Below are 26,684 nucleotides of genomic sequence, written 5' to 3'. Positions count from 1 at the left end.
GATGGGAAAGGTTGGTATCTTCCAGGACAGTGAGTGTTTTACTACAAATGAGAACATTTACTCTTTTCAGGCAGTGTCCAGAGCAGCAGTGTTTGGACCTGTGTAAAGTTTAGATGAGTCTTTAAAGGCTAGAAGTTGTTGCAGTTCTAAGTCAATCTTACAGAAAGCTTTGCAGGGAGGAAAACCACCTTACAACTGTGGTTTGCTACCTGTGGTCAAGGCACTTTCAGACAGGACCCAACTCTTGCAAGCTGATGTTCTGAAATTTTGCATTCAATTAGCCAAAACTCTTTCTCATATTTTTCCTAATGAAATACAGAAAATGAGCAAATATTGGACAAGAAGTAAAAGAAGCTGACATATTTCAGACACTAAAAATAGAGCATTTTGTGAATGCAATATTTATACACACATACAAATAATAGCAGCAACTTATCTCTTTCCCTGATCTGAATTTTCAGTTTTAGGTCTATTCAACCATCTACCAAATTTTCATTACACACTAGGCCAATTAAGTGAGTTTAAAAAAGCTGCTGGCCAGAGAGGGAACTTTGCTGAACACTTCATACTTACAAATTGTGACTATTTTTAGTAAACTGTCCATGGTGATAGCATACAACACTTACAGGCATAATGGTTTTCATATGTTCAAGAAGACTTAAAGCAGGTATTTTCACATCCCCAACTAAGCAGCCTTCAACAAGGAGATTCTCTGTATATTTGCTTTACTATGAGAGAGGAATGAGGTTTTTTCTTGTGTTTTTCATCTGCTGGTCTCTGTATGACCACAATGCTGTACAGTCTGTCCCTCTAGAGTTACAAAGACTATCAAAATCACTTCCAAATGCCCAATCCACAATGCATATAATTCCTATGGCACGGAGTTAGCAGAAATTAAACCAACATTTGGTGGAGACAAAGAGGTACTAAAGCAGTGTCAGCAGCAGAGATCTCTGCTGCTTCTTTGCACTGAGATCCATTTACCCCACTGCATTCAACTGGCAGGACAGAAAGACTCAGCATCAGTAATGGCAAGCTGTTGGCATGTCTAACTCTGGTGCTGAAAGAGACCTGGGCTGGCCCCAATGAAATTAAGTTCCACTGCCAGCTTTGAAAAGACACCAGGATCTGCTGCTGCTATTGGCACACTCCTGTCTGAGGGGAAAGAGAGAGAAGGAACCACTTGGAACTATAAAAACCTCCATCTATTCCAAGTTCCCACTCCTCACTAGTCCATGGAGAGCTTTCCTTTCAGGCTCTGCAGGGCAGACACTTTTCTGCTGGCTGGGTTTATAAAGCACAGCAATTCTCATCCAGCACTGGAGCCCTGGAAAATGCCATTACCACCAAGGAACAGAAAACAAAGAATAAATTACTTTTTTTTTTTTTCATTATCCAAACTCTGTAGTAAAAAGCAAGTTTTGCCAGCATAATTTAAACCTCCCCTTGGCTTACAGACTGACACCAACACAGTGTGAATTCACACCAACACCGCTGAATCTCTGTAAAAAACTCTAACTGCAGAGAGGTATGCAAGTTATTAGCAATTACCCAAATTACACAGGCACTCTACAGAACACATCTCTCCTTCGGGGATGATCCCAAGGAAACAATCTCCAGTTCCATGCCGCTCCCTGCACCAGCTGATCCCATTCCATTGGAACCTCTCTCCTTGTGCAAGTGTGAACTGGCATAGTGACCCTGAACCTGACTCTGCAATACACTCAAACATTATCCTCAAGCATTGTTCTGGCCCTGGTTTTCATTCCTCCTGGAGGCTTTCAGGTTTTTAAATTGAAAAAAACCCCAAACCTTGCTGGAATACACCATCCAGGGAAGACTCAAACTTGTATTAAACTCAGCAGGAAAATTCACAATTTAAAAGCAATTGCAGTCTCCATATCAAGTTTCCTGAATCTCAGAGTACATCTGGTTCCTCCACTGCAATGACTCTTGTTCAGATGATAATATCACTGCTCCACTAGAAGAGAAACCACATTACATTCTGAGAGGGTGATGCAAGACCACTGCACCTTTCAGAGAATTAATGGATTTAGGTACTAACATAGAAAGAATGTGCAGTCGCTTAATTTAAAACCGCAATGTACTCCCGGTGAATTAGAATAACAGAAATTTGAGCACAGTTCCTTGCTGAGCTCAGTCTGATGTGGTTTTGTGATGCTAAACACATTATTGCAGTGGTAATAACAGATCACTGGGCTTGTTTTAAAGATGTACTAGGTGAGCAGTTTGCTGAGGCATTTGCTGAAGCAGTTGGCTTTGGGGAAGCAGCCAGGGTGTGTGCAGCCAGGGTGCATCAGGTTTTCAGCAGGGAATATACTCAGCCCCCTCTCAGGAAATAATATACACTATCCAAAAAAAGTTTTCATAGCCACACAGATATAGCCAGATTGTCATTTCCAACAAAATTATTTTTAGAATTACTTTAAAGAAATGAAGCAAAAGTGCAGTGGGAGGTGTAACACCAGCACAATACTTTTTTGAAAGAGATCCCACTTGTTCAGGCCGTCATCCCTTCCCTTCATGCTCAAGCTTGCACTACATTAACCCAAACAACTTTCTGCATAGAAAAGGCTCTCTCCTAAACACAAATCCTTCAGGAGCAAGCCCTCTGTCATGCCAGGCAGGAACTATGGGCACTGCTGAGTCAGGAATTCTCATGTAACATCAGCACATCTGGGCACACCATACCAACACCTAGGGCAGTTGTGTCCAGCAACGAGACAGACTCAGAACCACCTGTCCCTGACCCAGCACACAGGTAAACTGAGGACAGAATGTAGGGCAAGAAGAAACTCAGTTCCAACTTTCCCAGAACACAAGAGGTTCCTTCCTCATTCCCTAACATTTCAGTCCTACTCTTTCTTCTCCTGAAACCTCACTAATGCTTTGCAGAGCTCCTTCCCAGCTTTCAGAAACAGAAGGTACCTACATTTTATGTGCAGGGACTCAAACCAAGCACTGATCCTTGCTGTCATCATCACAAGGATAGAAATGGACAATGGAGCTTAACTCCATAACTCTATGGGCACCCTGACATTCAGCCTTTCCTTGCCCCTCTCACTGTTTCTTTTAGCCTTACCTTGTTGTTGACCTTGCTCTCAGTTTCCACAGCTACATTCCAGTAACAAGTTGCCATTCCTCAACTACATTCTTGGGTGACCAGCTTGCAAATTACTCCAGCTCACTAGTTAAAGGTTTGAAGAAGGAAGGACCAAAGATTGATTTCCTACCTTGATCAGCTCCTTGAACTTGGGGTCTTCTTTTGAGTTAGGATCGATCATAGTGCGTTCCTCATTCTCCTCTGTTCAAGTAAGAGGGGAAACCTTAGTGAGATCCACTTCAAATGTGCACTGCTGAAACTGCAACAACTCCACACCATTAAGGGGCTCGTCAGCTGACTGAGAAATGGCAGGGGATGTCCCATGACCCCAGTGTCAGGCAGTTTTAGAGACACACAGAATGACAGCACAGCTCCACTTCCCTAAACCAGGACTGTCCCCCCTGACCCTCCCCTGTTCTAGCCCTGCCCTACACAGAATGCTTCAGGAAAATCCCTGTCCTGATGTGGGTCACATTCATAGTAACAAACCAAAAACCACAGTGAACTACTTTTCTGCTTCTCCTCAGTTTGAATTTAAGTTCTAATTGAAAACACCTGTCCCAAATTGCAGCACCTGCAAGAAAAAAGTGAGCTTAATGCACTACATTCACTGCAGTTGCTGAGATTTGGGCTGAGAGTTTGTGCCTCCACCCTCTGGTTCCCCAAAACTTGGTCACACATGTGCTCCTGAGTGCAGGAACTCCTCAACCATTGATTAAGCTTATGAAATAAAATTACCCCACTTTCTATCAGCTGTGCTGGTGCATGGGGGAAGAACATAAAATAGATTTCACTGGTGTAAAGTCTTCCATTTCTTCTGCTGCTGAGATGTGTGAGAAGTGCTAATGGCCAGAAGGCAGGCCATATACAATCCAATTTTCCTATTGATTTTTCAATTCTTTCTTCCTATCAGGACAACGAAGTTTTGGTATCACCCTTGGTCAGGCCATTGTCACACTGCTCAGTGAATCCCAAAACCTGGCAGTGACCAGCCTACAGTGACTTCCCACTGCAGAGCTAGACCTCACTGCTGTCAGATGGGAAACATGACACATCCTGGTCATGAGACTGACTACACAGTGTTTAGTAACCAGCGTCTGACTGGTTACCTTAGACCTCACCCACACATTTTGGGGTCAAGATTTTCCAGGGCTCTTCATTTTTATAAAAAAAAAATACGACTGTGCTACCTAAACACGCTTGAAAAATTTTCACAAACCAATGAATAAAACATGAATTCTTTTGCTGCCTTTTTTCCCACCCTGTTCCTTTACTTCCTCATTACTGCCTAGGGTGAGTTCAGGCAGTCATCATAAGGAAGTGACACCCACTACACACCCGAAACACTAACCCTGAACTGGACTTGACCCATAACAGAACATGATTTACCACAAAACTCGTGGTGATCACATCTTTGGAGGACAGGCCTTCAGCAGAAGTTCTGCATCTTCTAAAGACATACCCAGCTTTAGTGGTATCCAGAAGAAATGACTGGAGACACTCCTGGTCCAGACATATCAACACAGAGCAACCAACACTTCACCCACATCTTAGGAAAAAGTACTTTGCATTTCCTGCTACTCTCCTAATCAGAAAATCCAAATGAATAACACCTTCTCATTTTAATTTACTATTTTATCATTTATCCTGATATCTGATTTACTCTTTCAGTTCTCAGTTTAATTTACTATTTTATTATTTATCCTGATGTCTGATTTACTCTTTCATAATTAGCTTGCTTCAACTAATTGCATAGATTAAGAGATATGTGGCCAGGAGAGACCAAAGTGGTTTATTTCAACAAGATTTAACACTTTTTGCTATTAAATTATGCTATTTCTTTTGTAGGGACTCAGAGTGCGGGAATGGGGATGGACATGGGAGAGAGTCCATAAACTACCTCGCTTGGCATTGCTCTTCAAACTCCATTTAGCCTTTTTAATTTCTAGTCTACAAGTAATATGCAACTTTTTTCAATTGTCACTTCCAATCCTCTCAGCTCCAACTGGACAATCTACATTCAGCACTGAAGCAATGACGTGGGGGCCACAGTGGCCCCCTTCACAAACCATCCCTGCAGCACAAAACTTTACCTAATAGTGTGTCTTCTGGATGGATGTCCACAGTGCTTGGGTTCATTGGTGCATTGATGGCATTTTTACCTTCTTCTTGGAGGTCACTCACTGGATAGAAGAAAAACAAACAACAGAAAGAGTGTAATAAATGCAGAATTGGTGTATATGTAGGGGTTGGGGACGGTGTTCATAGTAACAGACAACATCTGGTAGATCCGTTTTAGAACAGGACCACAGTTTATGGCATGAAGAACTGCAGCCACAGTGGAAAATAAAATCCAAGTAACATCCTTTTATAGCTTCCTATTAAACACAGCTACTACAGAAGTGGCTGGAAACTTTTAAAAAGAAAACCAATTCTGTGGTAAGAACAAGCTCGGAGTGCTTGTTTCTCCAGAAGGAAGGGGTGTGAGCTTTGTCTGCAGGACAGGCCCAGCCTAGAGCAGACATCAAACTGTAGAAACAAACCCCTTTTCTTACAGCACAACCACTCACCACCACCCTTTCCAGCTACAGAACATGCAACTTGCTAGTGCCCTTGTTAAATCCTCAGAGAATCCCAGGCAGACCCACTAAATAAAGATGAAAATGTATTTAATTCCAGTGTTGCCACTTGATAAAACAGATGTGCCATGATCTGCTGAACACAAATAGGAATTTTTCTACTTCAAGCTGTCCTAAACTTACAACTCTCATTGGCAAGCTCAGTAAAGCACATTTTATAAATAAAATGGATGTTAAAATACTTCCATGCATCCTGCCACGAGGAAGGAACTAAACTTGAGGGCAAACACTGAATAGTTCTTCAGTATTTTCCCAGAGCTTCTCAGTAAGAAAAGCAACAGCATTGCTGTAACACGTTCACATTCTCCAAGGCACATCTCCCCTTAAGCTCAGATGACATTGATTACAAGGCATGAAACCACAGCAGCCCTGTACTTTCAGTGACAGTTCTGTGCAAGCACGAAATAAAATGACTTGTGGCAGCACTTGTGGTAGTGCAGTCTCCTTTGGGAGGGGTCGCACACTCTTTTCAGGAAAAAGCAAGGACTTTGAGATAAATAAGGTTTGCTAGACAAAATTTTCTCAGGAAAGAAAAGGAGGAACAGTTAAATAATGGTCACAGTGTCCCTGCAAGCTCTCCCCTTAAAGAGCAGCCATTATTCCCCTTTCCCACTGGAAAAACATTCCACAGGCTTGACATTAGCATGCAGTCTGTGAAGGTTACAAAACCCTGTATCAGGACTTGCTGTTTTTCTGCCCCATACAAGTGGAAAAGACAGAGATCCTACTGCCACAGGGGAGGACAGGAAAGAAGAATACACTGCAGTCCCCACTCCTTCCCTCACAGAAAATTGAAACAGGTGCTTTAAACAAGTTCTCACATTTCTTAATTGAAGTCTCAAGAGGTTACTTAATTCTGGTTCACAGCATGGTACTGATCACCACTAACATCCTCATTATGGAGTGCAAGCAATAAACCCCAGTCTTGTATTTTGAGACCTGAGGGTTTATGCCCCATGGTTCCCCACTGCAAACAGAACACAGGGTCCTCAGGCCGAGATTTTTCCTCCCGAATAAAGATGCTGGTACAGAAATTCTGAGGTTCCCCTTTTCAGCATTCTTTCTCATTTTGTTGAAAAGGTCCACAAACAAAAAAGTCAGGGAGCAAGAAGGCATCATACGACAGATCAAACCAGCTCTAACAACGTGCTTTACCCAGCCCTGTTTGCATTATTCCCAACTGGAACTTTCTCACTCCAAAAACTCCTACATTGTGATGCTGCCAGGAGGGCATAAGACAATTCACATGAAAACTGAGGTTTGATTTTTAAAACCCTGCTAGGACTAGAAATGTTTCAATTAAGTCAGATTTATTTAGGAACTACCAGCCTTATTTCTAGATGTAGCACTCTTCATTATCACAGCAGTGCTGTCATTCTGGGAATGCCAAGTGTTCAGTGAGTTCAGGGCATCATTGTTCCCAGTGCCTTTGCCAATGCAGAGAGCTGCTAAGTTCCTCTGGGCAGTGAATGCATGGCACAGTGTATGTATATGAAAAAAAATTATGCATACATTTCAAGCCAGAATACTTCTAAATGCAACTAAACTAGATTTATTCCCAGAAGTTCAAGTAAGGTGATGCACTTACTCTTTTATTTTAAAATAAAAGTTATCTCTACTCTTCCTAACAAAAATACCTAGTTTCTGAGCAATTTACTAAAATGGAAGAAAACATCAATGCAAATTTGTGTATTAAGCCCCCATCCCTCAAGACATGAAGAACCACACAAAACCTTCATACTTGTCTTCAGACCTTGCGCAGCTGTGCCACATCCCATGGGACCAAAACATCTCTCTCACCTCTGCCAGCTGAAAGCTTCCCAAAGCTGCTTCCCAGGAAGAGCCCACCAGGTCCTCATTAAGAGATTCCTGCCACAGAGGAAGCATTTCCTACCTCCTTTTTTGCGCCTCCTGCACAGCAGTCCGGCCATCCCGGCCCCAGCAGCAAGGACAGGTCACAGACAGAGCCCATGGGGTGTCTGAACGCTGACGGAGCGGCAGCAACTGGATACGGCCCTGCCACCTCCAGACTGCCAAAGCCCTAATTTGGGCACGGTGACACGGGAGCAGGCACCAGGATCAGCTCCCAGCTGCCGGGAACAGGGGCCAGGAGGGCGGACACAGCACTGGGCTGTGGTCCCAGCCAGGAATCCCTCCCTGTCCCAAGAGAGCCCAGCACCTGCCTTGGCCAGCCTGGCTGCCTACGGGCAGGCACCTAGGGATGCTGTTTGCTGTGCACGGAGCTTCCCAAGCAAGCCACCTGCACCTTCTGGTGAGGGCACAGCTGGGTGTCCACAGCTGGCCCCCAGGGACACACAGTTCCCAGAGGCAGTGTGCAGACAGGCACCTGCACTCAGGAACATGAATTTTCCAGGGCACTCCCCACACCTGCAGCACTCCAGAAGCCTTTCACGCTGTGCTGGAACAATGCTGAGGACTTTTTCCCTGCTCGCTGCCCCCAGTATTCACTTATCACTGCTGAGCAAAGAAACAGAAGCAGGAAAGGAAACAGAGCCACAATGCTGGAAAGAAAAGAGAACCCACAAATGAGCAAGCCAAGGCAGTTATAATCAGGATGGAGCAATGGGTACATTTCTGAGAACCCAACAGGTATTTTAATGCAAATGTACAACAAAGAATGGCTTTCAGCCCATGCCTTCACAAACCCAAAGGTACTGTAGAAGATTATGGATATTAAAAGATTGGCAAGTGCCAGCAGCAGTGACTTTGCTGTGAGGCTTATACCAGAGCTGTCCATGCAAGAGGCAGTGACTGGAGAGCAGAGCTGTGCTTGCACAAGTTATAGTCATGACAATTCCCACATGAGGTATTACTGCTCCCTGCCTGCCCAGTCACAGGGCTCCTTTTCCCTTTCCCTTCCCCACAGGGAACAGCCTCCCCTGTGGTGATGGCACAGGTGTTTTGCTCTCTACCCAGTGCTGGTGTAAAACACCTTTCTCTAAAGCCTGGTCATTCCATTTCAGAGACCAGTCACAGCAAACATGCAGCATGAAGGGGTAGGACATTGAGAGGAGGCTGAAGGAGCACAGCTTAATCCAGACCGGCTTTCAGCAAAAACCCTGTGCGTTTTCCCCTAAACTAGAAATTTAAATTCACATGAAAAGTTCACTGCTCTACTGGTCCCCAGGAAAGCAGCAAGGGTTCCTGGCAGCGCTGCAATATTTTTACAATCTCCTGGCAGTGTCAGCAGTCAACATGATTAAGTCACATTGGAAGCTGTGCTGGCCTTTCAAACAAATAAATAGAATGATCAGATCACACACACAGACACTCAGAACAGAGCACTAGATCTGCAAGCCAGGTAGGCTGTCTCAGACATGGGATTACAGGCAAGCTGCACACAGCAAAAACAATTAGCTACAGAAAGCTGGAAGTGCCACCAGAGCTGTCAAGGATTTCTCAGAAGCCAGGAGATGGCCTTTAAAGTTAGCAGGAGCACTATAAAAAGATGTCCCAGCTTTCTCCTTTTTAAAAGAAAGAGTCAACTGATATCAACCGCTTTCTACCTTCACTCTTAATTTGAGTGTAATTTTAATAGGTATCAGCAACAGCACAGGTCACTTCAGTCTTTGCCATTCACAGCCTTGTTATAAAAAATCTGACCACAAGCCTCTTCATCTTACAAAAACAGATGGAAAATACTACTTAATTTTAGCTCTGGTTATTTCTGACTGCGAGGCTGAATCCCACCCTGCAGAAAGCAGCAGCTGTTATGACACTGATCCCAGAGTTCCTGTGCTTCTCTTTGCATTCAGTCAGTGCCCAGCTGGCTCAGCACAACTTTTACATGATGCACTTCCATCTCATGATTCAGTCCTAACTTTGGAAGATATCAGGCTGCTCTGAGGTCCTTGGATGATGGTGGTCCTTGCAAATGATCTGTCCAGGTAACTTTGTTCTCCTCTCTGGTGGGAGCAGCACACAGACAGCAAACTTGCAATGCCCCAGTAACTCAAACTGCACAGGAAGCTCCCTTCCTGCCCCCAAGTTCTTAACGCTTCCCAAGTTTCCTCCTCCTCACCAGAGACAAAACTGACCAGCTGCACTTTTTCAGACAGCAACTCACCTGCCTGCATTTATATCCTTACAGTCCAGATCAGCATGTGCAAAATAGAAAGCCCGTATTCAGGACCATGCTTGGCCCTTTCACTCACATCTCAGAGGAGAATCCCCCTGGTTAAGCAGCAAACCCTTGCATAAAAGATCAGGTATCAGCTGGAGCTCCTGCTTTCCATGGGGGAGGTCAGACCAGAAGGTAACAAGTCCCTGAACACTCTGCAGTGCCAACCTCTTAACTTGCTCCCCTGTCTGTCACAGACTAACACAGGCAGCCATGCCCACAACTACATTTCCACCTGACAGCTAAACCTCTTACAAAAAGTTGTCTTGAAACCTGCAAGCTTTCTAAGCCGATTTAACAAAAGGCAGTTTTGCTAAATCTCACATTTTCTGAGAAAAACTGATAAACTGAACGGTTTCAGAACCAGGCCCAAACATGCTGCTACACTGCACTTTTTTTCTAGAGACAAACCACACACAGCTCAGACTACTGATCACTGCACATTTACAAAAGGCTCTGAGATCTTTTCATAGAGGCTGCAGGAGAAAGACAAAGCAGCCATTAACTATAACAGAGAATTAATAATCCCAGGCAGATCAAAGGCAAAGACTTGACCAAATCCACATGAAGGCACTGTATCAAGGGACTGCATTCACAGCAGAACTGTGGTAAAAAAGCTGATTATTTAAATGCCTCAGCAGGCAAGGCATTTGCAATGGCCAGACTGGTACGTAAAGAAATGGAAAGGCATAAAACAAAAGGGAAAAGCAAAAGCCAAAAGCAACTTTTAGGAAAGGGCTGTAATAATGCTTTTGGTTTAGTTGCAAAGATCAGGCCACACTTGCTTAAGCGGATGTGTTAAAATTTACACAGGTAAGTGTAAGTCTTTCTGCCAAATGAAAGATCTCCCCTTTATTTCTGCCAAAGGTAAAACATGAATCTGCCATGGTAAAAGCATATTCAACACTTGAGCCCGCTGGGAACATTTATAAGAAATTTGGGCTTTCTTTTGTTTGCGAGGGTGAAATACTGCTTTTGTATTTTCAAATACAAACAAGAAGGTTCCTTTCTTTCTAGGGAGTTGTCTGAGGGGTGTCTGTGGAAAGAGGAATTCCATTTTTTGGTGGTGTTATGTTGCTGTCTTCATCAGGCAGGGATCCCTTATGGCAAAGAGGCACTCAGGCTTCATCCTGAGCCCCACCTGCCACTCACCCCTTCCTTTTGCAGGCATTACTGGTTCCAGAAGCCACAGAACGTCACACAGCGGGGAAACTGTGTGTCTGAAAACTAGCCAGATAAGAAAGAGGAAAAAAATATAAAGTTAATTTTCACTGTGTAGACACACAAACATTAATGCTGGGCAAAATTAATTAAAAGAGCCAACCAAAAAACCAACCAAACAAAAAAATTACCAAAACCAACCAAAAAACAAACAAACAAACAACCCACTCCACCCCCAGACAGCAGAAATACCAGTGTGGACAAGAATGGTGTTTTAAAGTATTTGTAAAGTTACACTTAAAAAGATAATAATAGATGGATACCCTCAAGGATGCACAGCAGATGCCTTCCACACTCCAGGACATGCACTTACTTTGTCCTGAATAGATTGCTTCAATACCAAAGCTTTTTGACTGGGAAAAGCCAGGTAAAAACTAAAGCTGAAGAAAACCCCAAAAACAGCCAGGGAAAGCTACATTCCTCCCCCTGCACCCAAGTTCTCCTTGAAAATGGGAAAAATGTACTTTTTCAGCCTCTCCCAGCTATAATTCCCTCCCTCCACAGAAAGGGTCATTTCTCCTCTCAAAATAATGGTGAATGGTTATGTTCTCCCAAGGACACTGCATGAGCACCAGAACAACTTCCAGCAGAAGGGGAGATATGGAGCCAAATCTGACATAGGAGAGCAGAGGGAAAGACAAAGTCTGGTAAGAAAAAAAAGGACTGAAAGAGATTTTGGTCTTGTGTCCACTCCCAGTAGAAAACCATCAAGGCATTTTCAATTTACTGCCATCCATTTTCCATGAAAAGCTGTGCTCTCCTAGAAAGTCCTTAGCACTCTCTCAGGCTTTGGTGTACTCCTACAACCAAAGCTGAAGGAACAGCCCCCTCATGTCTAGGAACTCAGTCCAAGATCCCAAATGAAGTAGGTTGATTTCCACAAGATGCCAAGCAACAACAAGCCTCTTTTAGCCAAAAGCAACTTTAGAAACCAAAATCAACTCACTGCTTAAGGCATCCACATTTAATGGGTCCAGTGAAAGCAAACCACCAAGGGAGAGACAGCAGAAGCTGTCAGAAGCAGAGCTAACAGGACTACTCTGGAATAGACACGCAACCCATTCATTCAGCCCTTGTCTTCTGCAAGAAGAAATCTGACGAAATCTGGGAGAAAAGGGCACTTCAGTTTACAGCCTCCTACAAGCTGTACCTCTGGATCCCACATCCACATCCAACCCTGCAAACTTTATCAAGCAGAGCACTCAGCTTCAAAAAAAGTAATTACCGCAGCTCAGGCTAGCATGTTTTACAAGTGACCAGCTCATGTTTTACAAGTGACCAGCTTTCCATTCCTCCACCTCCTCCACGTGGTTTGGCACTATGTTTGTAGGCAGGTAAGCGAGTGAACCCCCCCTTAGTTATCTGCCAAAGCAGTGTCACCTGCCATATCTTCTTGCTCTCCCCAAATCCTTTGCACAGAGGAATGAAAAGGTCACCACCACCACCACAAGTAATCTGCTATGCAAATATGAGAACGTTTTAGGCTGTTTGTTCTTCTGGACATGCCAAGAGAAGTACAGAGTAACAGACTCACTTCTAAAGGCACTGATGGCAGCAGGATGGTGAGCAGCAGCAAGGCTCTGTCTTCCACAGCTGACAGGACAGAGCTCAACAGCCAAACTCCAGGGGAATGGAAAGGAGGCTGCAGATATGACTTGCACTTCAAAAAAAACCAACTATTTTGCTCGTGGAACATGATTCTACAGGAAGAACAAGCCAAGATAAATAGTTCTGCAGACCACAAAAAGTGCACATGCCTCATTGCTGCAGTTGCCCAAATGTCACCCAGAAAGACAAGGAAAACCCTGAAAAACACTTCCATGCAGCAACTCCACTTGCAACACACACATTGAGAGTTTGCTAGCAAATACCAGAGGACCAGTGGAGGGACAGGCCATACTCCAAACTAGAAGCTTTACACTAAACACTCAACACAGTTTTCAGTGTACCATATCCCAAGGTTGCTCATGTCCAGCTGCATTTTCCTGTGTCCTCCCTGCACTCAGGGCAGTAAAGCAGTGTGTTAGAACTGAGATGAAAGATCTGTGTAAGTAAAAGCTACAAAATATAAGGGAGTTTTCTCACTTTTTTTCCAGATATGTCATATGAGGGAAATTATTTTACTTCTTGCTTTGAGCAGCAGAGGAGCCTGTCAAGACAAGCACTTCAGTGAAAAGCACTTCAGATCTCACAGTAAAAGCCTGGAACTCAGAGCCCACAACCAGATAAAAGCCAGTCCATGAAGGGAAGGTACAGTGGAGATGGTGGCTGCCATAAAAGCATTTAGATGATTTACTCTGCTGGGTTTAAGTCAGAAATAGCCCCAGAATTTCCTAATGGAGCTGCTGAAGACTACATAGAAAGAGTGGAGCCTTTCAACTGACTTTGCAGTCCAGTCTCCCAAGCACAGCCCTCTAGGGATATCAAAATGCAATCATGAAACAAGAGCCAGCCAAAGAATCAAATCAAAACAAGTCCAAAGCACAAGAAAACATCACATTTCACAAAGTAGCAAAAAGACCTGCCGCTATTTTTATTCATTTACTTAGTAAGCACAGCAAAGTTTCATGGGATTTGCAGTTAGAGCTTTCTGTGGTCCCTTTCAAAGCCTTTGCACTGGTACACCAGGCCCCGTGAGCTAGAAAAGGTGGTGCTTCAGTGGTGCTGGACATCTTAAAGACTTTGAAGCTTATTTACAGGTCAGTCCCAAATCAGGGAACAGGACACATCCCAAAACATGAGACAAAGAGCTCACACAGCATAGGTGTAGCCCAGAGGATCTTCTCCCTCGTCTTCTGCATCTCTTCTTACTCTGTCCATGATTGCAATGGATGTGGAATCTTACACATTCCCCACAGAGAATCACCTGGCCAGCTATGCTGCAGCGTGCTAAACCACCCAACCCCCTGAAACAACAGTGCCCATCTCCTGTGCATTCAGCACAAGAGGGAAATTCCCCAGCTCAGACAGTTTCAAATTGTGTCTGCAGTCTTGGAGAAACTTCTTACCAACCACTGGATCAACAGCAAATGAAGCACTCCACTGAAGATGCCTGCCATCAAGTTTCTGGGTAGCATGGCATCTATCCCTAATGCCATTCACAGCAAGAAAAGTCCCTCACTAAAATTTCTTTTATCAGACGGAAACAATTGTATAAATTTTTCCCTCAACCATACAGCAAAGAGTGGAGGCCAGTCCCTCTCATCTTCCATTACCATCTGTCTCTTTCCTAAAATGGGACCCTCAAAAAACTCAGAAACAGAGAGAAACTCAGAAAATAGGAGACCATAATCAGAGAAACTTTCCTTGGAAGGACCACAGTCTGTGTGGTAGACAGCATCAGATCTGCTTCACAGGCAGCACATCTGGTTTGCTCCTGGCACGGCAGGGCCATTTTGCAGCATGACATCCTGGATGCAATTAAAATCCAGTTTCCCAATGATATGGCTTCATTACACAAGCTTATTTAATTACCTAATTTCATTACCTGTGCTTCCAGTTGCAGAGAACTATGAGAGCCAGCAGATCAATACCTGGCTTCAAGTCTGGTTAGGGTCTTGAATTTTGGATTTTTTTTATCATGGATCAGTTTGCGTGACACAAAGCCTGATGGTGGCACATGGGATACATCTGTCTCAAAGGGGGATAGAGTCTCTTGGGAGGCAGCTCTGAAGGGAAAATGGGTCCAGGAAGGCTGGACATTCTTCAGGAAAATGGTTTATCACCTTGGAAGGAGGGTAGGCAACTCAGGACGACTACAAGGATGGCGTGAGGTTATGCAGGGAGAAAATTAAGGGGGTTAAGGCCCAACCAGAACATAATCTGGTAAAGGACAATAAAAAATGTTTCTACAAATGCATCTGCAGCAAAAGGAGTGCTAAGGAAAATCCCACCTTTTACTGCTTGCAATGGGGACACATAATGAAAAAGGCTGAGGAAAAGGCAGAGGTACAAATGCCTTCTCTGCCTCACTCTTTAACAATCAGACTGGTTGTTCTCCTCGTACCCAGCCCCTGAGCTGGAAGACAGGGCCAGGGAGCAGATCCAATCCTGGAATCACTTTTGGGCCCCTCATGGCAGAAAAGACACTGAGCATGTCCAGAGATGGGAAAGGAGCTGGGGAAGGGTCTCAAGCACCAGGAGGGGCTGAGTGGGGGGCCCAGCCTGGAGAAAAGGAGGCTCAGGGGGGCCCTTCTGGCTCTGCACAACTCCCTGACAGGAGGGGACAGCAGGGCGGGATTGGGCTCTGCTCCCAGGGAACAAATGATGAAGCAAAGAGGAAATGGCCTTAGGTTGTGCCAGAGGAGGTTCAGGTTGGATATGAGGAAAAATGTTTTCACTGAAAGGGCTGTCAAGTACTGGAACAGGCTCCCTAGGAAGTGTTGGGGTTATCATTGCTGGAGGTACCTACAAGATTTGTAGGCACTTGGGGACATGATGGGGACTTGGCAGTGCTGTGGGAACAATTGGACTTGATGATCTTATGCAACTTAACTCCAGAATTCGAAGTAGAGCATCAAGATTCCTGTCAGACCAAATTCTGCAGAGTTACCATGCCTTCTTTTCCAGTGGAACCAATTCACTGCAACAATACTGGGAGCCACACATGGGGAAGAAGGCAAACAGGAATCCTGAAGTACAATTTCATAACCCCGCTCCTGTGGGAGAATGCTAAGTGGGAAGTGCTAGTGGTTACTTTTTCCAATCATTTTTGAAGAAAATCCTGTCAGTTTTGCAAAGCCTCCAGATCCATCTGCTGGACTAGGCAAGCCAGAGAGTAAACAACACTATTCTATTTTAAAATGACAGAAGTGTCTACATCTGTTTAATGGCACCAATGCATGCATCTGCCAAACAGACTAGTGGAACAACACTTTCTGAGGATTACACATTCTTCTATTTAAAGACACTCAAAGAGACACGATACCATGCCTCTATACAGACATCTCCTCATCCAGTTCTGTCTCCTTCCCTACTCCAAATAAACTGTGTATGCAACCTTCCCACAGCTAATTAAAAATTAGCAGTAAGGCCATATGGCAGCTATAATGGAAAATACACTATTTTTTTCAGTGGATTTCATTATTATTCAACCACACAATGAAAGAAGTACTAAAGAAGGAACTGGGATTCCAGGAGCCAGAACAGTTTGCTTGTTTTATGACCAACATGCAGCATACATTGAAAAGAGTTTTCATAAAAGTCTGTATCTGATTGCCAGACAGGGGATTATAAAGAAACCTTAGAAACCTGGAGAAACAATCATTGAGAGGCAGAACTGAATTCCCAGTTTTCTCACCACCAGAAAAGCCAAAATGAGATTCTCATCCCATGGTCTCCCCTCTCAGCCTAAGGGCTCTGGAGAGGTCTGCAGAGAGTGCAAGGAAACAAATCAGTGTACAGGGTTTATAATTAGGAGCCCCATTGTTCCTCCAGGAGGAAGTGACAGTGATTTAAGGGCCTGGAGCCTACAGACCCACTGCTCCCAGTACGTGCTGCCAGGTGTGCCTGTTCTCTCCACATCTGGTTTTCAGAGCAAGGCTTCACTGGATTCAAATTACAGAAGGCTGACACCACGTGTTTCCTATCATCCTGTTCCAGCCAAACCAGACATACACAACAGAAGTCACGAACTTCAGGTTGCAGCTTTCTACTTGGCCATCAGAAGAGTATAAATTAGGGAATCTGCACCTGAGCACAATATGCTTCACCCTGGAGAGATCACTTGGCCGCTGGCCTATTAGCTGTACAACACAGAGGTTTCTGTTCCCCCTTTCCATCAGTGCTGTGCCCACTCCCAAAGGTAAACAGGGTTTGCTTACACACAGCTGCTGGTTTAGACCCCTGCCCACAGGCACCGAGCAGCCTGTCCTGAGCAGAACTCCAGCACCCAGGTTCAGGAACCCCTCCTGAAGGCAGCCTGGCAGAAGCCCTGGAGAAGCAACGCTCTCCTACTGGTCACACTCTCCTTCATTCCCTTCCACTTCCATCCTCCTCACAACAATTCTCACCTCCCTCAGCAGGGCACCACTGCTGATGCAGCCTATGACACAAACCAGAGACAGGTATGCTACAGCCACCACAGAATCACAGAATCCCCTGAGATGGAAGGGACCCACAAAGCATCAAAGTCTAACTCTGGCCCTGCACAGACCCCCCAACAATCCCACCCTGTGTTTCAGGGCGTTGTCCAAGCCCTCCTGGAGCTCTGGCAGCCTTGGGGCCGTGACCATTCCTGGGGAGCCTGTTCAGTGCCCCAGCACTCTCTGGAGGAAGAAAATTTCCTAAACTCTAACCTCATCCCTCCCTGACCCAGCTCCAGCTGTTCTCTGGGTCCTGTCCCTGGTCACACAGAGCAGAGATCAGGGCCTGCCCCTCTGCCGCCCCCAAAGAGGAGCTGCAGGCCCTGGTGAGCTCTGCCCTCAGTCTCCTCCATTTGACAAGACCCAGTGCCCTCAGCTGCTCCTCATGTGCTTCCCCTCAAGGCCCTGCAACATATTAGCCTACTCTGGATGCTTGTAGCCCTCCTCTAGACACAAGGCCTCCACCAGGCAAAGCAAGAGCCAGTCCACACCATCCCGAGTGAGTGAGTGAGTGAGTGAGTGAGTGAGTAGTGAGTGAGTGAGTGAGTGAGTGAGTGAGTGAGTGAGTGAACAACTCAGTTGGTTGGGCTGTGCCCTGAGCAGAAAAGCTGAGCTTGATCAGTGACAGTGCACACCCACAGCACATCCCACAGAGCACGCAGCGGCTCTACGAGGGTGGGATAAGCAACTACCAAGGTCACCATGAGAAGAGCTCAAGGCTGGGCAGAGTAAGGCATGTGGATATTGTGAGAGCTGAGCAGAACAGAACCCGTGCCATCAGCCTCATCCTGACACTGGCACAGGTCAGATCATTCTCTGGAACCACCTCCATGACCCTCAGGTAGTTGGCTTCTCTAACAAGAGAAGCCTGTTAGTTCAAAGAATCTGGAAGTGTGCTGAAGTTACAATTTCTCTAATGCTCAGAGGTCAGCACAAGGAGGAGCCTTTGAGAAACATGGTCAATTTCCTTTCCTTCTTCCTTGCTGACCTCCAGATCTCCTAAAAGGGCTGAGAGAGCTGGAGGGCTGAAAAGAGAACAAGACTCCAGGGCTGAAAAGGCACATACAGTCCCTCCCGCACTGCAGGAGTGACAAGGATCACAAACCAGTAATGGTACAGGTGAGGCAGAAAACTCCTTCTCCTTGTGATACAGACCAGTGTCTCTGTATGGTCACGTTCCCCTTAGAGACATCATATCCCAGAAACACTGACAGAGACAACTGCAGGAATCTTGCAGGCTGAGATTTCTAGTGATGCCCGAGAGATCTGTGCACTTGACTGGCTGCATTTGAAAGCTGAAAGCAATTTGGCATCCAAATCCCACGTGGGCAGCTCTGAAGTAGCAGCTCTGCTGGACTTCCACAGCTACAAACCTGAATCTCCTCAACTGTGACTGTGAAACTTGTGCGCACAAGGCACACACACCAAAGCTCCTTCCAGCTGAACAGCAGGGCTGTGGCTGCTGAAACACCAATTCCTGCAACCAGCAGACTCTGTCTTGCCCTGGGTTAGCCTCAGACCACATAAGCCTGGATCCCTTAGCAGCAAGTTGTTCTGACATGCTTTTGCAAAGAAAAAAGCTTGCCAGCTAATCTCCCAAATCTCCTAACATCAAAGGACAATCCAAAGCTCAGAGCAGTGCATTAGAAGACTCCACCAGCTCCATCTGTTCTCAGATCCACTGGCCTGTAACACTCCTTGAAGTACATAAAAAGGCATTCAGCACTGTCATGCATGACTATACTCTCTCTTCTGCACTGCCCTGTTTCCAGTGTGCACATCAGCAGGATGCATGTATGTTAATGAAGTGATCTAAGTGTCCCAACGCTTACCAACACGAGCACACAATCAGTAGATTCATGTATTGATGATAATGCACTGCAGAAGACAGCCTGATGTCCCTGCACAGATTCACCACAAGATCAGGAGTCCCCCTTCACACAGACTTTCCGTGAGTTGTGACTTTGCAGCTCCCCCCATTCCCATCAAGTCCATGTGCAGCTCTGCACTACATCAGTCTCACCCATAAACACCTTGGACACAGCCAGATGCCTCCTTCTAAAAGTCTCTCCCTCCAGCGTCATAATTAATAAATCCTTTAGAAGAAATTAAAACAGGTATCATTGAAAAAAATGCTCTGAAATAAGGGTAGACTTTAGGGAGAAAAGGATTGGAATTCTGGTTTTGGAAACATGGAAGTGTTGATAACCACCCTGCTAAGGTTTTACAATGAAGGTTAACAGTATTCTTACAACGAATCTTATTTGAAAGACTGAAACTCTGGAAATAAAATGACTTTTGAATGCCTGTTTTCCTCAAAGGAAGGCAAGGCATTCCTTTAACACTACTGAAGAGCTACAGAGCTATTTTGTGTGTCTTGCTGCATCCCATCTGGAAGAAAACTGGGAGCTGTAATTCCTAGCTCACTTGTCTCACCAGGAGATTGTGCCTGAGGGTGAACTGGGTGAACCATCCTAGCCTAAGTGCAGCAACAGGAGAAAAATGTGGGGGTTATGATACTGTTAAAAGCATAATTCTTGTGCATGTAAAGTTCATTTCAGTTGAGATATTAACACAAAATATATTCCCAGTACAGCTTTTGCCAGAATAGAACAGAGAATCAAACCAGCACCACTCTACCAAGATTGCAACCAGACCTGGTCAGGCCTGAGCTCTACAGGAGAAACAGCAATCAGGCTACACAGGTTCCAACTGCAAATTTAGGTCTTTCTAAATCAGTGGTAGAAAGGATAATAAATCGAGGTTGAAATATGAATCTATCTACATGTGTTTGCACAGACTTTCTATATATACACACATATCTGGAACAGTGTGTAGCTTCAACATAACTACTACTACTGCAGAAAGGAACTGCAAATTCCTTTCTTAAAGAGCAAGTCCCTCTACTTAACCAGCACTCTTCTCATCTTCTGTGGGGGTATTTCAGCAGCAGTAGCACATCACAATGCACAGACACACTTCTGCAGCCAAGCATCCTCTCAGTCTGCAGCTAATGTACTCGTGTGAAGCAAGACAACAGAATTAGACCCCACTCCTTTTGTATTTATCTCTGCATCTGCCTAAAATTTCACTGCCACATCCTGTGAGTGCAGAAAGTAAATTAAGAAGGGGGTGAGACACCATCAGGACATCTCACCGTAACACCAAGACAGGGATCCCAAGAACAGCGTTTCAGCCCCCCTTGAAATGCACAAAACTTTCCCCAGATTCAGCTCCTGTTGCAATAATCCTGCCCTCTGCAGTGCTATCCTCTCTTTCACTCCCCTCTCCACCTGATTTCATCAGGCACAAATGAATGGCACTTTTCCAGAACAGATTCCTCAGCCCTGTGCCCACCCTCCATCATGTCACTGGGACACAGCACTAAGCAATTGATTCTGTTTTATTTCTCTCTCTGTGCATATTGGCTATGCACACACACAGATACAATAACAGAAAGCTTATTCAGCCAAACACCTGCTGCCCAGATCTTCCATACAGCGTGTCATGAGGAAAAGAAAATCAAGCTTTGCAACAACAAGGCTGGGAGTGAAGCTTGCAGCAAAACCCCCTCCTTTATTTCAGTACAGCAGCATCACTCTGACAAACACGGAAGGGCAGATTTTTCAATTTCCTTTTGCAGATGAAGTTGAAATGCAGTACTACCTGAAACCTACAAAATCTGAAAAGAAGCTAAGGAATCATCTGGTTTAAAAACCATATCCTCTATGGGCCCTGCCAGCACCCCAACATTTTTCTAAGGTATTTAAAGCAGATTTTGGAGCTCTTGAACAGGTAGCACATTTTGAAAGACCAAAATCACAGAATCATAGAATGGTCTGGGTTGCAAGGGACCTTAAAGCCCATCTCATTCCTGCCATGGGCAGGGACACCTTCCACCAGCCCAGGTTGCTCAGAGCCCCATCCAGCCTGGCCTTGGACACTGCCAGGGATGGAGCAGCCGCAGCTGCTCTGGGCACCCTGTGCCAGGGCCTCAGCACCCTCAAGGTGAAAAATATCTTCCTAATACCTAATGTAAATCTCAGATACACCAAGACAGAGATGTGGAACAGTAAACATCAGACAAACAGATATTTGCAGATGTCCATGTAGCCTAAACAGGGAACAGGGAGAGAAGTAAAAACCAAAGAGGTCGCAGAGCACTGGAACTGACACATCCCACTTTTCTAAGGATGTGCATCATGACTGACTGTAAGATAAGGAACACAGATCTCCCTCCATGCTATCCCCATGGCCTTTCCTGTCCTTTCCTGGCCAAGTCCCTCCCCAGTGGGCTCTCAGTACTGTCACGGTGTGGTTGAGTTCATCTGCTGGTTTTCCTACTGCAGAGCTCCTCCAACGTGTTCCTATACTCACTGGTGACCCATTCTGACATAGCCTGCAGGCATTAATAATCAGCAAGACTTTTCTCCCTGGGACATTTTTACCCAAACTAGGGGTTAAAAATATTTCTGGGAAGGAAGAGGAAGGGAGGAGCCAAACAGACACCGAGATCACTCACCAGCCTTCCATAGGAAACCAGGGTAAAAACAGCTTCCCCACGAGCTGCTCTTTCTCTCAAGTCAAGGCTGCCTAAAAACTCTCCCCAAAAATGCATTGCAATAAGTTATGGAGTAATTAGAAAAAAAAAAAAAAATTTAGATGCTCATTGTTAGCAGCCACACATTATGATTATTTACAACCTGTGATTAAAGAAACGAAAACCACAAATGAGAACTTTTCCAGTATCATTACAAGGAGCTTTGAGCTGCATGGCTCAGAAGTTGTGCACAAAATGATATAAGTGCATTTTAGCTCTCACAAAGACCCCATCAGAGGTCACTATATGAGCACAGCTGGGACAGTAACAGCTGCAATACATAGACAGGCAGTGAAAGCAAGCAGAAGGTACAAAGAGCCCTCGGGCTGGAGCTTTTGGAGCTGATGGAGGCAGAGGAGGAAAGGATCATTTCAGGCTGTGGCAGCCTCAGCATTCTCATTTGCCATGGACAGGATTTACTCTGGGAAGATCGTTCTGACCTCTGCTGGTCCCCTCAGGCAAACCCAGCAGAAACCTGGAGGCAGGCCAGGAATTCCCAAGGGCTGAGCACATGGGGAAATGCTGAACACATCTGCTTCTACCAACTCTTTCAAGGAACACCACTCAGATGATCTTCCAGTTTACTTCTGCTCCACACTCACAAAAAAAAATTTAGTTTCTAGCCCTGAAATTTGCTCTTGAGGCTGCCCAGGTCCTTCCACAAGACATGTTCCAGCCTCTCTCTCCCTGGTGCAGACCCTGCAGCTCATCACTCTCACCCCTTGGCCCACTCCCATTGCACAGGCATGGCTGGCACAGCCTCCACTGGAGAGCTGCTCTGCAAAGGGAAAAGGCCATATCCCTTCTCAACAAAGGGCTGAGCCCCTGCAGCACCAGGGAGTGTCACACCAGTGGCTCCTCAGGCTTGCAGACAGTGGCATTTCAGACTGGAAGGAATGCTCTCATGAAAAGCTGCCCCTTGTGTTGCAGATTCCTCCCCATCACACCAACAGAAGCAGGGCTGGGAGGCTGTGGTGTGGCTCCCCACCAAATACCAGGCACAATGACCAAAAGAGGCCCTTCCATTGCCACGAGGAGCTGTGGCCACACAACTAGGTAAAACCACAGGCAAAGTCAGCAAAACCAGCAGCTGGCCCCTGCTGTAAGTGGCCACCTCGAGAACATGGCCTAGTGAGGCTGAAATGCCTAAGAAGGGAAGCTGCCAACCTGTTTCAGCTTTGAAGACACCTTTGACATGCACTTTTTTGGAGCACGTGCTTGGCCTCCTTACCAGAGATGAGTTTTTTACACCATCTTCCTGAAAAGCAAATGAGATCATCTCAGGAAGACACAACTGCTTGTGCTGCTCCTCAGTAGAACCACGTCAGGGAAACTTGATTAAAAATAGATAACAAAGGAAACACCAGTAAGCCACACCAAAACAGGCAGCAGAAGGAAAGGGAAGCAATTTCCTTGAACCAGGTTTCAAGGCCGAATATTGTGTTTTTTAAGATTAAAAAGCTGTCTTCTGAATGCTGCTGGCAATTCATAGACTCAATACAGGCAAAACATGCTCAACAGTCTGATGAAAGGAGGCTGAAACTTGAATTACATCCCGACCCTACACACAGCAGACACTAGGACAAACCAAGGCCAGTTTTAACCAGCCATCAAGTCACAGTTGTGTTAAGCCATAGGGCAAGGACACACATATTTCTTTGGCAGATGCCGGGAGCCTGGGGATAACACAGACACATCTTCTCCACAGAAACCAGCACTGGTGAGTTGGGGCAGCTGGGGAGAACACCAGACACCATCCCCAGAGGACGGGCACACTTTGAGCATTCAGAACTGGGCCAGCTTTATCAAGTCCAGCAAGGAGACACCTCCCTTTTCTAACAGCAACAACGCTGCTATCTGCACAGCCCTGGCGAGGGCCTCACTGATGTGCCCACGCCCCAGGTCAGAGTGTGCAACAGGCTGAGCCCCCAGTGAAGGTGCTGGTCCATTGGGCTCGGGCTGGGGAGCTTCTCTGTGCTCTCTGGAGCGAAGGGAAGGCTCCTGCCTCCCTGCCTAGGTAGCACGAGCAGCGACATCCCACACGGACACACTGGTACAGCCTGGGCGATGTGTGCCCCTGCGGAACCCTTCACAGTGAGGTGGGTGGGATGGGTGTGTCTCTGAGCACTGTGCCTACACCAACATAAAGCCTATGGATGAAGCGGACCTGGAACGAAACAGGGGTGGACTTAACCATTCCCTCTAGGGTCCTCAGCTCTCAGACCACAAGAAAACGACAGCCACAGTCTCGCTGGTCACTAGGACTTTATTTTATAGCACAAAAAGGGTTCTGGGCTTACCTTCCCGGACACGAGACATGAGCTGATGTCCCGCCCTCCATCGCTTCAGTCTCCCCCATCGCTGCCAGCCTTCCCCCCACTGCTATCAGCCTCTCCCCATCGCTGCCATCCATCTCCCATGATTCCAGTCTTCCCCCATCGCTCCAGCCGCCCCCCACGCCCGTGCCCGGCCGCGTTGTGGCTCTCGGGGGCGGGCACGGCCCCTCCGGGGGCCGCCGAACAAAGCGCGGCTCGGGGGCTCCGCCGCTGCTCCCGCGGAGGAACGGGACGGGACGGGCCGGGACGGCGGAGCGGCCGCGAGTCACGCCGGCCCCGAGCACGTTCCTTCCTTCCCCCGCGCCGGCGAACTCACCCTCTTTGGCTTTCTTCTTCCTGGCCAGGGTCCCGCCGAGCTTGCCCAGGAACGACTCCTCTTTCTTCATCCTGTGCGGCCGCAGCGTCGGGGAGCGGACGGGCGCGGCGGACATCGGCTCTGCCGGGGCTCGCCGGGGGAGCCCGCCCGGCCCGATCCCGCCCGGCGGCTGCGGGGCCCGCGGAGCCGAACCGCGTCCGGCAGCAGCAGGGAATCAGTGGCCCGAGCGAGCGGGGCGAGCCCGCGGTGTGCGCTCGCAGCACGGGAGGCGGGCTGGGAGCCGCCGCGGCCACAGCGCCCTGCCACGGCCGGGAAGTCCGAGGGAGGCGGGGGCGGGACGAGCCTCGGACACCCCCGGGTGCCGGGGGCGGGCACCGAGCCCACCCGAGCATCACCTGCGGGGCGGGTCCCTCCCCGCTCCCCCAGAGCACCTGGTGCGCCGGACCCACGCGGGTGCGAGGAAAAATGGATAAAAAGCATTGCGGCAAAACAAGAGCCCCGCTCCCACCACAGCCGGACCAGAGTGGTGTTAGGCTTGAAAGTACACAAAGATCAAATTTGAAATGACATCCTGTCTTAGGAACCGTTTTATATAGTCCACATTCTACAACAATTGGACACAACTGGAAGCAAACGCTCAGCATGTGCCATTTGTCAGGGCACCGCAATTCCTTGCTGGCTCTATTCAGGTGTGCCGCCTAATTTTGCGGCCATGCGCCCCTTCTGGCAGACCAGCCTGCTTTCTCCTCCTGGCATGTGGCCGGTCAGGTCTGACATCTCCTTTGTGGGAGGATGGAGGAGAAGGGGCCGTGGGCTCTGTGTTTGCCAAGCCACCCACCTCCCAGGTGTCCCCGCACTGCTGCTGCCATCGGCACGGTGTGTGCACAGAAACGCCCCAAACCAGACACTCGGTTGGGACCCCACAGAGAGAGTTTGTTATTCCTCATCATTTCACAGCAGCGTGATAAGGGGGCTGTGAAATACACATTAAAAACAGGGCCTGAGGAGTTTCTAGTGTTAGGGTTTGGTCCTGTTTAAGCCCCTGAAGTGATCCCACTGATTTTAACGGGACTGCTGGGTCCCCAAAGTCACACACAACCTTTGTCTGTGCTCCTGCGAGCAGTGTCCGTGTTGGCAGCCCTTGCCCCAACAAAGGAGTGCATTCAAATCAACACAGCTTGGGGCTCAGGAGCTGCACACCCAGCTTATATGGGACAGATTTGCAGGCTTGACCTGACACAGAGGCAGGACACATCCAGAGCAGAATGTAGCAGAGACAATTTTCTGAGTTTCATTCGAGATTTAACCCCAGCTAATCCCCTCTGTCACCCAGACCCACTCTTGTCCCTCACCTCCAGCTGCTTTTCCACAGTCACTTTGGCAACTAAAACAAAAGCCCAACAAACAAAAACCAAAATCACCCAGGCCAAGCTTTCCAGTGTGACTGAGCATGAAGTCACCCAAGGGCAAGTGCCAGCAGAAGGGAAGTGGAGGGCACACATGACCAGGCTGGAAAGGCTCTTTTGAATGGCAGTGCACACTTCTGTGAACTTTATTGAAACTCTCCTTTGGAACAATAAATAAATTTCATTTCCTGCTACAACAGTGCGTTGCCTGTAGCAGAGGCTTTTAGACTGCAAATGAGAATTTACCAGGGGTGGGATTAATACCAGTTACAAAACCACTTTGCAAAACTAAATAATTAGCGAGGATGTCAACTGCATTCTCCTGGCATAAGCCACATGAGACCTTTTACAAGTTCAAGCTCCATTTTCAGTTCATCAATAACCTGAATTCATACAAAACCCACACATTAATGTTAATCTCCAACAGGACTAGTAGAGTGGATATTTTCATTTCATAAAATACCTACTGAAATCTTAGATTACACTTAGCATTAAGGCAGTGTGGAAAAAGCATTTTATCCAGTCTCTGGGGGAAAAAAGCCCAATCAGTTCTCATACCAGATTTTTTTTAAATGAAATTACAATCAGAAAATGTACTAGTACCAACTTTGAGCAAGAAAGCAAACTGGTTAATTTACACATATGGAACAAATGGTAAATAAAACTTCACTGACTCCAGTGCAGCACTCAAGATGTAACCCCTTAAAAGAAAGCGTCTTTTAATAATTGAAATAAAGCCACACAGATAGATCCATTCACCTCTGACTTTGATGTCCTATTTATTTATAAAATGCTTCAATCTATAGCTAAGTAGAAAA

At 46.5% G+C, this 26,684-nt stretch overlaps 1 protein-coding gene across 1 annotated transcript in view; it reads right to left on the bottom strand.

The window, feature by feature from the left end:
• Positions 1–24,596, bottom strand: part of PARVB (parvin beta) — a 52,388-nt gene extending 27,792 nt beyond the window's left edge. The window contains exons 1-3 of the mRNA XM_058022915.1: positions 24,461–24,596; positions 5,218–5,307; positions 3,255–3,325 (exon numbers count right to left, since the gene is read on the bottom strand). Coding sequence (XP_057878898.1) covers positions 3,255–3,325; positions 5,218–5,307; positions 24,461–24,575 — 276 coding nt within the window. The 5' untranslated portion in view covers positions 24,576–24,596. The remainder of the gene's footprint in view (positions 1–3,254; positions 3,326–5,217; positions 5,308–24,460) is intronic.
• Positions 24,597–26,684: the final 2,088 nt, after the last annotated feature.

This window comes from Melospiza georgiana, chromosome 4, assembly GCF_028018845.1.
Source record: "Melospiza georgiana isolate bMelGeo1 chromosome 4, bMelGeo1.pri, whole genome shotgun sequence".
In the NCBI taxonomy this organism is placed as follows: Eukaryota; Metazoa; Chordata; class Aves; order Passeriformes; family Passerellidae; genus Melospiza; species Melospiza georgiana.
Note: the sequence above shows the minus strand (reverse complement) of the source record. Positions and strands in the feature narration are given on the sequence as shown.